We start from the raw sequence: 12,613 nt of genomic DNA, 5'->3' as shown, positions 1-12,613 counted from the left end.
CGTGGCAGTATGCTAATGAAGACGAAGCACCGGGCAGCAGAAGCAGAAAGGAAGGAAGGAACCATGTGCGCTTGAGTGTATGGGTGTGTGTGTGTGAGTGTATGAAAAAGGGGTGAATTCTCACGCCGCGTCTTCGGATCGCTTTAATGAGGTGGAAAAGAGGTGGCCGTCCTCCCTTAATCTTCATTTTTTCACGCAAGCCGCTAAGCTGCAGCGACAGCGTACGCGATCAAACGCTTCACGGTTTGTCTAGGCTCGAGTTTTGCTAATGAGACGCATTCGATTCCTGCACCAAGCACAGGGGGGGGGGGGGTTTGCGATCGCATATCAAGCTGGGTTGCTGTTGTTCCAGCTCCGTTTTATCTGTTCACTTCCTTCCCATGCAACGTTCGAGTGATAAAGGCGGCTCGGTTTGGACCCGAGTTGCTGGCCGATAAGTTCTGCACCATTCTGGATGGCAGTGGTGGCGGTGATGGCGTTATCTTTGGCAAGCCACAGCCGGAGTACTGTTTGTCTTGGAATTCGGCCGCAATCAAAGGCGAGGGCAGCAAGTGTTCGAATATCGCTTGCCGCCTTTCGGCTGCTCATTATCGAGCTTGTGTTTTCTCGGCACAAGTGTTGCCGGCGTGTGTTATCGTGGTTTGTGTATAATTAATATCCCTTGCATTGCTGATACGATTTTGTAACTAACTTCGGTTTCGAGCGGAGAGTCGGTCCTCATCACTCACAACGCACCTTAACTCATGAAACCCCTCGCCCTCGTTTTTCATGCGCTTTATGATATAATGCTGACGAAATGGAGGACTCCGCTTTGTTCAGCAAAATGGTCACCATCGATCACTTTCTTGCCTCACGGTAACACGACTCAAGTCCACCAACACCAGCACAAAGTTCAGTATCAGATTGAACCGTGGAGCCATCTTAAAAGCCAAAGCTGCGAACTGCGAGACTAGAAACAATTGCAACGGTTCTCAAGTGTTCATTGTTCTGTGGCCGGTGTGTGTCTTTTGCTGCCCAAAAACTATCCCACCACACACACACACGGACACACCGTTACCGACCAGGGGACGAGGGCAAGCCCGGCCAGACCAGCAGCACGTCCGTCATCTGGTGGCTGAATTTATTAACCAATAATTAAAAATTCTCGAAAGCGGGCAGCTTAATTAAAGTCATTGTTCCAGATATTAATCAGGCAGTTTTGACTCTCCGTCTCTGTGTGTGTGTGTATTTTCTCTCTTTCTCTCTCGCTTTTCGGTGGCGTCTCGTGTAGGAGTAGTAGCAGAGCTCCAACGTGCCGAGGTGGTTGCACCTCGGTTTTGGGCGTAATTTGCTAAATTTATTTAAAAGCTTCTCCATTTTGTGTGTCTTTCGGCGTGTATGCATTGGTCACTGGTGCATCCGTGTTTAACGGAGGTCGGCGTTGTTTGGCCGCTATGGGTTTTTGGGGTCCCGTGCCTACACAGATCGCCACAGCTTGGCGGGCGAGGATTTTCGGGCGGAAAACAGAGTGTAATCCTGCTGATTGTATGATTACGCTGAATTAATTCATTATCTATTGTTTTCCTTCGTTTCAAAATGGAGATGGAACACCATCCCCATCACCGCCAACACACTTACACATTTCCCGCACAACCATTCCGTAGTCGCGACGGCTCGAAAAATGCTGACCTCAAATGGTGGGTGGTTTTATTCGATGCTTGCGGCGGTTTATGCTGTGCAATCGTCGCCGCACCGGCAAATGGGAGTAAAAAATATTCACCATAAATCATTGAGCACACACACAAACATACACGCTGTGTTTTGGGGCGCCCATTTTATGTGCGGCCACTAAAGTGCGGTCGATCTTCTCTATCTGCAAAATAGAGTGTACATTGACCGCCGGGCGTTTGGTCATTTGTTTCGCGTGTGCCAAACGCACTCGTGGGACTGAAATACAATTTTAAAAACAAACACACACACACACACTAACAAGCGACAGTGAGTCGTCATCTATATACCTCGCGTAGCAAGTGGTGTGAAAAAGCGATTAAAATGTACGCGGTGGATCGCTCTCCCGAAAGCCCCTGCCGACCCCAGCCGACCAGCCTGAACATGGTGGGGCAACGGGGACGCACGAACGATCATGCGTTACGGGAGCCGCGCTTTTGTCACGAACGATTAGAAGCGAATGCAATTAGATGTGCATCTTCTGCATGCAATTTCTTGTCCCTGCTGCTGCCCGGGGTCGGGCGTCGGACGATGGACGATGGCTGCAGCGGGACAGTTTGAGGCGGCGAGTGTCGCGACAATTAGCTGGATAATGGAAGTTCACACCCCGGGACAGCCCGAGCAGCCGAGCTAAAACCGAGAGGCATATTTTACATTATTCACAGAATGCACGCCAGGTAATGCAATATGTTTGATCTTGGACAGCAAGAGCGAGTGAAGAAAAGAACATATCAAACCAATTTCTGTCACGTGATCATGATCCGGATTTCACTGCATCTGTGTGTTTCGTTTTTTTTGTTTGTTCGTTGGAAGCGATATGATTCCGTTGAAATCTGTCCCGTGACAGTAACGAGGTGAAAATATACATTCTAATAATAACGGGAGCTGCATCCGAGAGGGGGGGGGGGGGGGGGGGTAAGAAATTTGCGCGCGCCTCTTTGGGGCCAGAAAGCTTTAGCATACGAAGACGGTGAGGAGTACGAGGACGACGGTGACGGCGACCGGCGACCGGCTAGCATTCGAGGCGGCACCACCATTATGCGTTCCGGTCGATTTGACCCCTCGACAGACGCTCGTAAACGCGCGCGGCAGACTCACCCTTGCGCTCCAGTGGATCCACCCTTCCCCCACACTCGGCGATCGTCGAGCGAGTTGCGTGTTTTAGGCAGACGCTACACAGAACAACACGTGTTTCGATGGATGGCGTGAAGTTGAATGTGTGGCGCGCGCGCTCACAGCGTGTGTGGCTACCGGAACTGCCGCTTGAAAATGTGGCCGAAACAGCAGATACAGATTTGGTTCGACATTGCAGTAGAAGCAGAATGCACCCTGGAGGTCTTGTTAGGCCAACAGCAGGAATAGGCACCAAACGCCGGAGAGCATTGGAATGGAATCGGTTTTATTAATGGAATTCCACTCAATATCCTGCGCGTCTGCCGTCTTCGTCCGATCACTCACTGACAGCGCTTAATTAGCCACAAGTAAAATGTGTGTCTAGCGAGGGCCGGCAATCGAATCGAACTGGTCATCGTTCACGTTGCTGTGTCGCTTCTCTATCGCCCTCTGCCCATGCACTGACACTGACACTCACTATTGGAGGCATTATTTATGGGCAAAAGTACAACGGCAATACCGAACCGTATCGCCGGAGCGCTCGCGATCATGATCACACTAGCAATCGTAGCTTAAAATGTTTTCACACGAACGCAACTGACACGGGGCACGGGGGCGCGTTAGACCGACACACACACACACACACGATCGGTCGATGGTAGAATTCAAATGAAAAGTAATTAACTTGTCGATTGGTTCTAATTGCTCTTAATCATAACCGCCGGCAACCCAAACGGCATCCCATCAGCGGCCCGAAACTGGACGCAGCCGTGGCCCCGACGACCGTGACGCTGCTGTCCTCGTTGTATCGGTTGCAGTTTTGCATTTCTGCTTTATAGCACCAACGGCGCCAAACGGGTCGCGGTGAACATTTTGCGCAGAATTCGACACCACCCAGTCTCCATAAATCGGCAATTTTCCATCATAAAGAGACCGGAGAGTGGACCCCGAGATGGTGCGCGCTGATGATGGCATCTGTGCTTGCGAGTGTGTGTGTGTGCATTATCCAATTATCCCCTCAGGATATCGACAGCCAACCCTTGCCGGGTTGGACAGCGGATGGTGGAAACCGCAAATACAGGGCCCGCATTCTGCTGTTCGCGAAAGGAAGCGATGGAAGCAGCAGCAGGAAAAAAAGCAGACCATGCGCTACCCCCATTTTGTGTTCCGCCTGTTCCTTGCGGTCCTGCCCGCCGCTCTTTCTTTCTTTAATCGATCGTGTCGGCAAATGATCGACGGAATGCGCATCTCGCGCGGTACAAAGCGGAGCGATTGGCAGCAACAAATGAGCGTCTATTTATTTTATTTCAAGCCGGCCGTACCGAGGTCCAGGTCCTTGGCGGGCCTTCGGGCGATATCCATCATCTTTGATCGTTCATACTTGCTCCTTGGCTCTCTCTCTCTCGCTTGAGACTCCCCCCTTTTTCCGTTCGCTCCCATCAATCGTTCATCATCATCTGCGTGCCGGAATGGGCCCGTTTGTGGCCGGGGCCCCGGTTTTAATGTGATCGAAGCCACTTCAATCGATGGTGATTTCTCGTTCGACGAATCCGGATCTCTCCCTCTCTCGCTCTTGGCTGCACCGGCATCGATCCCGACGACGATGACGAGGACGGACCGGAAAACAAGAATTCGTTAGCGAGCGTTCACTCTTCACACAAACACACACACTCTACAAAGACACCACCCTCGATCGCCGGGTCCGTGTTCCGTTCTAGCCGTTCGACCGTCCGCTGCACGGTGGGTAACGTGTTATTAAAATCGTATCAATTTCAATAATAAATAATGATGATTACCAATACATTTCCCAACGGCAAGCGCAGCGCGGCGAAGGGTGGTGCGTGGGGAGGGTGGGTGGTCAGATCGTGTCCGAGTCCCCGGTGGAGAGGCTGAACCAATGCGAGATGAGGAGCGAAACTGCGAAACCAAATCGCCAAGGGATGCAAGATAATGATGATTATTTTTTGTCTTTTCGCTTTTCGCGCTTTTCTGTGCGGCGTGTGTACGTGTGTGTGTGTGCAATGTGCACTTGGGTGTGTGTGTGTGTGTGTGTGTGCGTTTGTCATTTTGCATTCATTCCGAAATGATGCATACGCTGCAGGTTCAGCTGTTATCAGATCGTTCGGCGGGGCTGCGGCTGAACAATCGTCGTTGGCCACCCCGATGCGTTCGAAGCACTGCGATGGAATCAAGATTATGGCACTTGGTGAGATTATTTGCAACACCAACACACACGCACACAGAAGCAATGGGTCGTTGTGGTGTTGCTTTTTTCCCCTTTTTCCCGGGTGCAATTTGCCGATCGACGGTCCCATTAAGCCGGAGGAAAGGCATCAAAAGCATATCTTTTGAAACAAATGTCGATAGATTAATCAATTTATGGTTTCGCCTCAATACCGGTTGGGATGGTGTGTAATGTTTTTGAATGAGAGAGAGAGAGAGAGAGAGAGAAGAAGGACGCACATTGCCAGCTAAAGAGATAAAATACGAGAAAACGAAGTGAAATTGAGTGAAAGAAAAGCAGATAAACTGAGTTGGTTGTGCAAGTGTGTTGGGTTTTTCAGTGGCTGAGGCTCGTTGGCCGGTTGAAAGGGTCTTTAGAGACTTCCAAGCGGTTTCTTTACCGCTTCATTTCCCACAAAACAGGAAGAGTCGTCCAAAACAAATGAAAGAAATGAATTTCGTGAAGAAAAATTATACGTACAAATTTTTACACACATCAATAGTAATCGATGGCCAATTAGGCTTCTCGATCGTGATTGCTAAATCACAATTTTGCCCGTCCAATGATGATCGAACTTTGCGTTTGATTCCCAGCCGGTCCCATAAGGAGACGAAAGGCGTCGCCTAACGAGAATTTGATTATTTATTAATGACGAACCGGGCCGAGAAGTGTTTCAATCTTCCCCAAAAAAAAAAAACATCCATCCCATTCTGCCATCGGCCATTCACGTTCACGTCACGACACTTACACGGCACACACAGAATGATCAATGGAGTTCGGGAGCATCACTTGCCGTTTGCCGGGTCGGTTTGGTTTCTGAACCGGAAAAAGACTCAGAACATGCAGCCTCTCCTACGCACACACATTCACGCACCCATATTGGTACTAATTTGTGTTCCATTCCCTTTCACTGCATCCATCAATCGCGGGCGGTTTCGGAACAATCCCGGGACAGAAATAGTTCCCTCGATTGATGTCCGAACTAGCGCACCAAAGCACCGAGAACTCCTAGCACCAATTTTTCTTCCCCGTCCCGTTTGGATGGCATTCCGTCGATGAGCTGTAATTACAACTTCCGGCACAGAGCCAGTCTCTCCCTCGTGGCTGACCGTAGCAGCAGCACGACAGAAGAACACAAAAGGACACACAAGTGATTTTTGGAAGAGCGGAATCCGATTGACAGCATCAATCGAACGTACGAAATGAGATTCACTCGCACGGGAATCGCACGCAATCGGGCGTGGGATGGGATGAAACAGTAAACACGCATCATCTCGAAACGGTCAGCTCATCCGAAAAAAAAAAAACAGGGGAAAAACTCAATCGACCACGAAAAATGCATCCCCAAAACGGGCTGACCAACCGGCCCGTGCTAATAACTGCTCCCGGGGAATAAAAAAAACAGGCGAATACTTGTGCCTGCTACCGCCGTGTTCTGAAGCATAAATTAGGCACACGCAAACCACACTGCCATGAGGAAGCACTTACACACATAAACACACGCACAACATCACACACACACACACACACACATAGGGAAACACTTTAGTTATCTTGTTGCTATGAGTCGGCTTGCGTTTTCATCCTTGCAAGCAGCCATCGAACCGAACCTGCACGGCTGCACGGCTGCACGAGTACGCATATTACTTTAAACACGTATCGATGTTCGATGTAGGGTGCGTTCCTCTGCCCTGCCGTGTTCTAGATGAGCGATTTGTTAAAAGAAACTATCACCGTAAACAAACACATGTCGTAGATTTTGAAGGCGAAAGAAAATGCACGAAGTACGACTCGAATTGCGAGCGGCTCTCAAGCAGGAACGCGTGTGGCGACGTGTTGTGCAAATTGCCGTCGGTGTTTTTGCGCTTGCGAAACAGTGGTGCAGTGTTGGTGTTTTGCAAGTGTGTTGCACAATTTTCTTCACTTCCGGTTATGAGGTGGTGGGTTTTGCCATAGAAGAACATGGTAGAATTGTTTTCAATTTAAAAATGGAAGCAGTAAATCAAAGCATGATTCATAGAGCACTCTTCAGTTTCGCCGAAGCAAAATGGAACAACAATCATCTGGCATAACAAATAGTCAAATAGCCAAAGTTTTGTGTCCAACAATTGTAACAATTCATCATCAGGCAGCATCGAAAAATCGCACCACCGTACAACAAGCAAGCAACGGAAGGGTTAATTTTCGATATCAACGAGGCCCCAAATTCCCATTCCATCACTTCCGCGTTTGAAAAACGACCAAAGGGAAGAGAAGTTCGCAGCAGCAGCAGCAGCACACTTCACCAAAGTGTAAACACTTAAATTCGACGCTCGGTCCAGACCGGCCACCGAATTCGCCCCCCCCAGCCGCCCATCGGATCGGAGCACCATCATGCTGTTGATTGTCGCCGCTGTTGGCCCATCATCCGAGTGTGTCTATTCCGCAATCCGGGCTTTGTGGTATTACAGCGTGCTGTTGAGCCTCCGATTTCCTGTTGCCGGATGAGTGGCAAGGAGGAGAGAGACAAGGGGATTGAAAAGTTCGCAAGGGTTCGCCATTGGCCACCCACCACCATCGGTGGAACCAGAGGAACGGTTGGTGAGGGCGACAAAAGGGTTCAGGCCGGAAAATGTATCACAATACACGACGCGTCAAAGCTGGCGGCAGCTCGTTCGCGTACTCATCGCTGTAGGCCGATCCAGAAACGATGCTACAATTTTCCTTTTTTGTTTTTGTTGTTTTCCACCTCACCCTGGAATGTGGTCAAGGACAATCGACGACACAGCACAGCATCTCAAGAAGGCAATGTCACCATAATCATCGCCACTGTCTGCCGGCTCGCACTGCCGTCATCATCGTCGTCGTCGTCGTCGGGCCAAATTATCAATTTTAAATGAAACCAAATTAAAGCGGAACGACCCACTGGCACGGGCCCCCGTGGCACAGTGGCGGGCCGGGAAAAAGGGGTCAACAAACTGGGCGCGTAAGGATACGCAACCGAATCTACCGAAAGATGGCGCTCGCACGCAACCAAACAGGGCGCCCCATTCGCAGCTACATTGACGCCTGCTTAAAGGGGATAGACCGACCTGGGAACGCGCTGGTGCGAGTTTTCTGGGCGAAAGAGGGGGGGCATTTGCTTGCTTACCTGTTGCCAAAACTGTGCTAGCAGATAGATGCGCTCCTTTTTGAACAACCAATCCATAGGCTGGACGGCAGGGAGGTCCATATCACTGCCTCCCGTGCTCTGCGGAATGGTCGGCTGCATTCGGTGGCCAGTGGTGGGGGCAGCGACGGGAGGGGCCACCACGGTGGAAGCGGAAGTGGAAGTCGTGGCCACCTGCTTGATGCCTCCTCCTTCTCCTCCTCCGCCTGCTTCTGCTCCCTCCGCACCGGGTGTTACTGCGTTCGTGAGGGAAGCCGTGTTTGATGCCACGCTCTAGCCCCGAATCTGGTGCAACTGTTTGTTTTGTTTTCTTTTCTTTCTTCTACCACACACACACCTCACGATGATGCACACGCATGCACGACAAACACATACACACAGCTTCACACTTGAGCTTCTTCGTTCGGTGTTTCACTGCTGGATGCGGCTTGTTCGCCTCGCCTCAATCACCAAAAGCACGATCTTTTTCTTTTCATCACTAAATGCACTGTTTTGTTTGCTGTGATATTTGCAACTTTTCTTCCAAAACGCACACACACACACCTTTACATGGTTATGGGGAGTTGTGCTGTTTTTGCTTCCCCTTGGATCGGATGCATTCCACCGGCCACGGCCACACTCATCGGTCGCGAACCACAATACCTTCGAGTATTGGCGGCAAGCACTGAACCATCGATCTGCTCCGTCAGGGTCGGTCACTTGTCACTGTTGTTTGTCACACTTTGCCGAAACTGCATTCAAATGCACACAAAATCAAATCAAACCCTACAATAAAACTACATCGAACTGCGAATCGGGGCTGCAGAAGGAATCGAAAAAGTTGTTTTGAGTCAAATCTCTATTAATTGGCGTTTTATGGCTTGCTTGCTGTTTGGGACCGTTTGCATGCATGATTATGACAACCGGTCACACAGCTCATGATCGAATTAAATGTGCAAAACCCAAAAGTCAAACGCATATCGGTGAATATATAATATTGGCTGGCGCTCTTCAATAGTGTTTCGTTCGCGTTGATCGTTTGCTGCTTTGCGGCCATTTATTGCATGCATTTCCGATCGATTTTTATGGCTTTATGGATGGTTGTGATTGTGCGATTCACCGACCACAACGGGGCAACAGTGTTGAGCGCCAGTTCAGGTGCAATTAAAAAAACCGCAACAGCAAATTAAAAACAAAATAAATACAACCCCGACGAGAAGCATTAGCGAAACATCTTATAGCATGGATTTCTGGGCAGCGGGAATCGTAAAACTGCACCAACTGTATGTCGATCACTTTGTAGTGTGATGGTTTGGAGTGGGTGGAGGGAGTGAGGAAGGGGGTGGATTGTGGGGGAATCTTGTTTTCGTCGGCGTCTCGATTTAATTTGAACACTAATCATGCTGGATGCGCTTTGATCGGGTTGATTTCATAGTCATTTTCATTGCATCGCTTGCGCTGTCACACCGAATTACGGCTCACTTCAATGTGCAATTGCGGGTGTATGTGTGTGTGTGTATGTATGTGTGTATTTGCTTGAGTGGGTGGCTGTATGTGTGTATGTGTGTATGCAAGTATGATAAGGGTGCGGATCACGGTGCGAAAGTCGGTTTGGTGTCAGGTCACTCGATGAAAATAAACAGAAAAAAACAAACAAAATATTGCGGAAATGCAATTCTTTTCACACCATGGCACTGGGGTTCAATTGCAATAGCACACAGTCACACAGACACCCGATAACGGTCTCGATCGTGTCGCGAAATACACACACACTCGCACACACAGACACACACACCACGCGAACGCACTCGCTCTGCCTTAGTGTATCGATCGCGCGCCACAGGATCATCATCAGCCCGATCGGCACCTGTCCCGTTTTGGGTGGCGCCGGTACGGACGGACGCAAACGGGGATCGCAAAACCGCAAACGGGCGCCAAAACCGGGACAAACGAAACGAAACGTCAAAAAAAAAAAAGTAACCATCAACAACGAAAAAACAAAAATATTCTTATCCCACGCACGCACGCACGCACGCACGAACGAACGAACGTCGATGTCGTCGATGTCGTCTCGAAAATCGTCTCGTAAAAGCGGGCGCTAGCGGCGTCGGCGAGCACGCATCGAAAGCCCCTGGTCGCAAACGATGTTTTCAGGTATAAAATTCCAGATAGACTAAAATTCAGCGTAAATCCCATTCAGCCCAATCCGCTTTGTTTTGCCTCGTGCGACGGCCGCACCCGCTGGTGGTCTCGTTTTCGCACGCGAGCAAAATCGCACCCTCTCGCGCGCCGTGACGGCAGGGTGAGAAAGTGAGTGACCGAGCGAGCGACACTCAGCAGCATAGTTTTCACAACAAACAAACAAACAAGCAGAAGAGCAGGGGGTGTGCGCGGTGGCTGAAGCGCACGGCGAGGAGCGGTAAACACACGCGTTTTGAGCCGTGAGCGTTCAGTCGGTGGGAGATTGCAGCAAAAACACGCTCTGCGGTAGTGAGAACGGAGCACCCTAGGCAGTGAGCAGTGAGAGCTCAGAAATCTCACCAATCGCTCGGCAGGCGACGGGTGAGCGAAGTGAGTGTGTGTTTATGCCGTTTTCCCCTCCGTGAAGCGTATCATTTTATCATTCTGTTTTGCTTGCTGTAAACATCGACTTCGGCTCCATATGAACATGTGCGAGTGATATGTATTTTTATTATTGATTTCTTTGATTGAGCTTCATTTAAAAATGGCTCATACTGCTTTTGTATTGAAGGCTACATGCAGTTTGAAAATGTCAAAAGTAACAAAAATCACACTAAAAGTACTTTTTTAACCATAAACTTTCGATAATTCATAAGCTATTAGGGGAAGTTCGACGGTCAACGGTTCAAATCGCTCTGAACCGATCAAAGAAATACAACAACAAAAAAACTGGTCCGCGCGCACAAGAGCAGCGGATCACATTTTTACGAGAATTGGGAGAATCATCCCATACATAGATGTATATGTGCGTGTGTGTATAGGTTCGGAATCGACACTTATACTAATAGAGTCGATTAGCCACGCCTTTTCAATACACGATTTGGCCGCGATTCCGCGCGCGCCATCGCGACCATTTCTCAATCCCCGCTCGTGCTCGCAACCCCTTTTCGGGTGACGTTTTTAGGGCCACCACCAATATGTGTGTGCCCCGCTCTCACGCTCTCTCCCTCTCTCTCACTCTCCTTCTCACTCGCCTCGTCCACAAATCCCTCTGCACACTGATCCATTTCGCAGCACCTTGGGCCGGTGAGGAGTCGCTTTCGGAGGCGCTGCCGCGTACGGGGCTCAGTTACACTAACGACGACGACGACGGCCGTGCTTTTATGTCGCATATGTCACCATGTATCCCCCGCTCCCTTCGCTACCGTGCTCCAAAGATCCACCAAAACCGTGCTCGACGACAAACGGGGCAAGAAACGGCGTTCTCTCATCTCGCGCCCCGACGAGAAGCTCGACTCTCGGTTTTGCGCGCTCTCTCTCTCTCTCGCTCTTACTTACTACGTTGGACGCTGCTCCAACCGTGGTGAAGGAGAAGTAGTCGTGCTTTGCTGATTTGTTTTTTGCGCTGTTTTTTCTTCCGCTCACGAGCATCCTTATTGCAGTTCGGGCCGTGGCAAACAGAAAGAAGTAAAAAATAGCCCCAACAGTTCTGCTTAGTGCCAAAGCTTCTCGTTCTTCATCGACCTCCATCGACTCCGGGCGCGCGTTTGTGTGTGTTTTTCGCGCTCTTTCTGGTGCACCGATGCGATCTCGCTCTCGCCCACCCACCCATCCCACCCACACGGGTGGACGGGTGGGTCCGCTATTTCTTCGGCCGTTCGGCAGGAGCGCCTGCATCGATTCGCCATCCTTACAAATACACCGGCAGCAGCAGCATTTTTAAACTAGGCAACGGAATGCAACAACACATGCACCGTTCGCGGCCACATAGCGCCACGAGCGAACGGGACAGAGGACCTGATCCGAAAGGGGGTGGGTGTGTGTGGGAGAGGAGGGGGAGTGATTGCAAAAGATTCGTGTGCAATTTTTCCCATCCACTTGGGAGACGCAAGAGAGAGAGAGAGAGGGTAAGAGGCAGCGCTTAGAGGGGAAGAAATGGATCTTCCGTGCAGATAAATATGTACCGCTTCTTCTATTCTCCCAGCGTTTTCGTCGAGCACTCGTTCGCACACCAACAGCGAACGATTGCACTAGCGAGCCGAGAGGGTGAGGAGAGTTGGGGAAATCCCAAGCGAAGAAGACATGCATGCAGCTTCATTCTTAGATCGTCTGCATCCTTTCATCAGTGTCTACCCTCTCTTCCGGAGCAAAACTTCTATAGAGGACAAATACAGGCACACACTGACACCTTCGATTGGATATCCCGTGGTGTCGGCTGCTGCGTTGGTTGGGTTTGGGGCATGGTTCAGCAAAAAATGAGA

The 12,613-nt window shown here is 50.1% G+C and overlaps 1 protein-coding gene across 9 annotated transcripts in view; it reads right to left on the bottom strand.

Annotated features, from left to right (window-relative positions):
* The window catches only part of LOC120897112 (homeobox protein cut), a 169,519-nt gene extending 159,184 nt beyond the window's left edge, over positions 1-10,335 (bottom strand). For 2 of the 9 annotated variants that reach the window (XM_040301735.1, XM_040301804.1), the window contains exons 1-2: positions 10,194-10,335; positions 8,175-8,991 (exon numbers count right to left, since the gene is read on the bottom strand). In XM_040301735.1, the coding sequence (XP_040157669.1) occupies positions 8,175-8,294 (120 nt within the window). In that variant the 5' untranslated portion in view covers positions 8,295-8,991; positions 10,194-10,335. The other 7 variants (XM_040301749.1, XM_040301743.1, XM_040301768.1 and 4 more) reach the window with 7 other exon arrangements.
* Between the last annotated feature and the right edge of the window lie 2,278 nt (positions 10,336-12,613).

The sequence above is a fragment of the Anopheles arabiensis genome, chromosome 2 (genome assembly GCF_016920715.1).
Source record: "Anopheles arabiensis isolate DONGOLA chromosome 2, AaraD3, whole genome shotgun sequence".
Lineage (NCBI taxonomy): Eukaryota > Metazoa > Arthropoda > Insecta > Diptera > Culicidae > Anopheles > Anopheles arabiensis.
The sequence above is the reverse complement of the archived record's forward strand: the minus strand, read 5'-3'. Positions and strand labels throughout refer to the sequence as shown.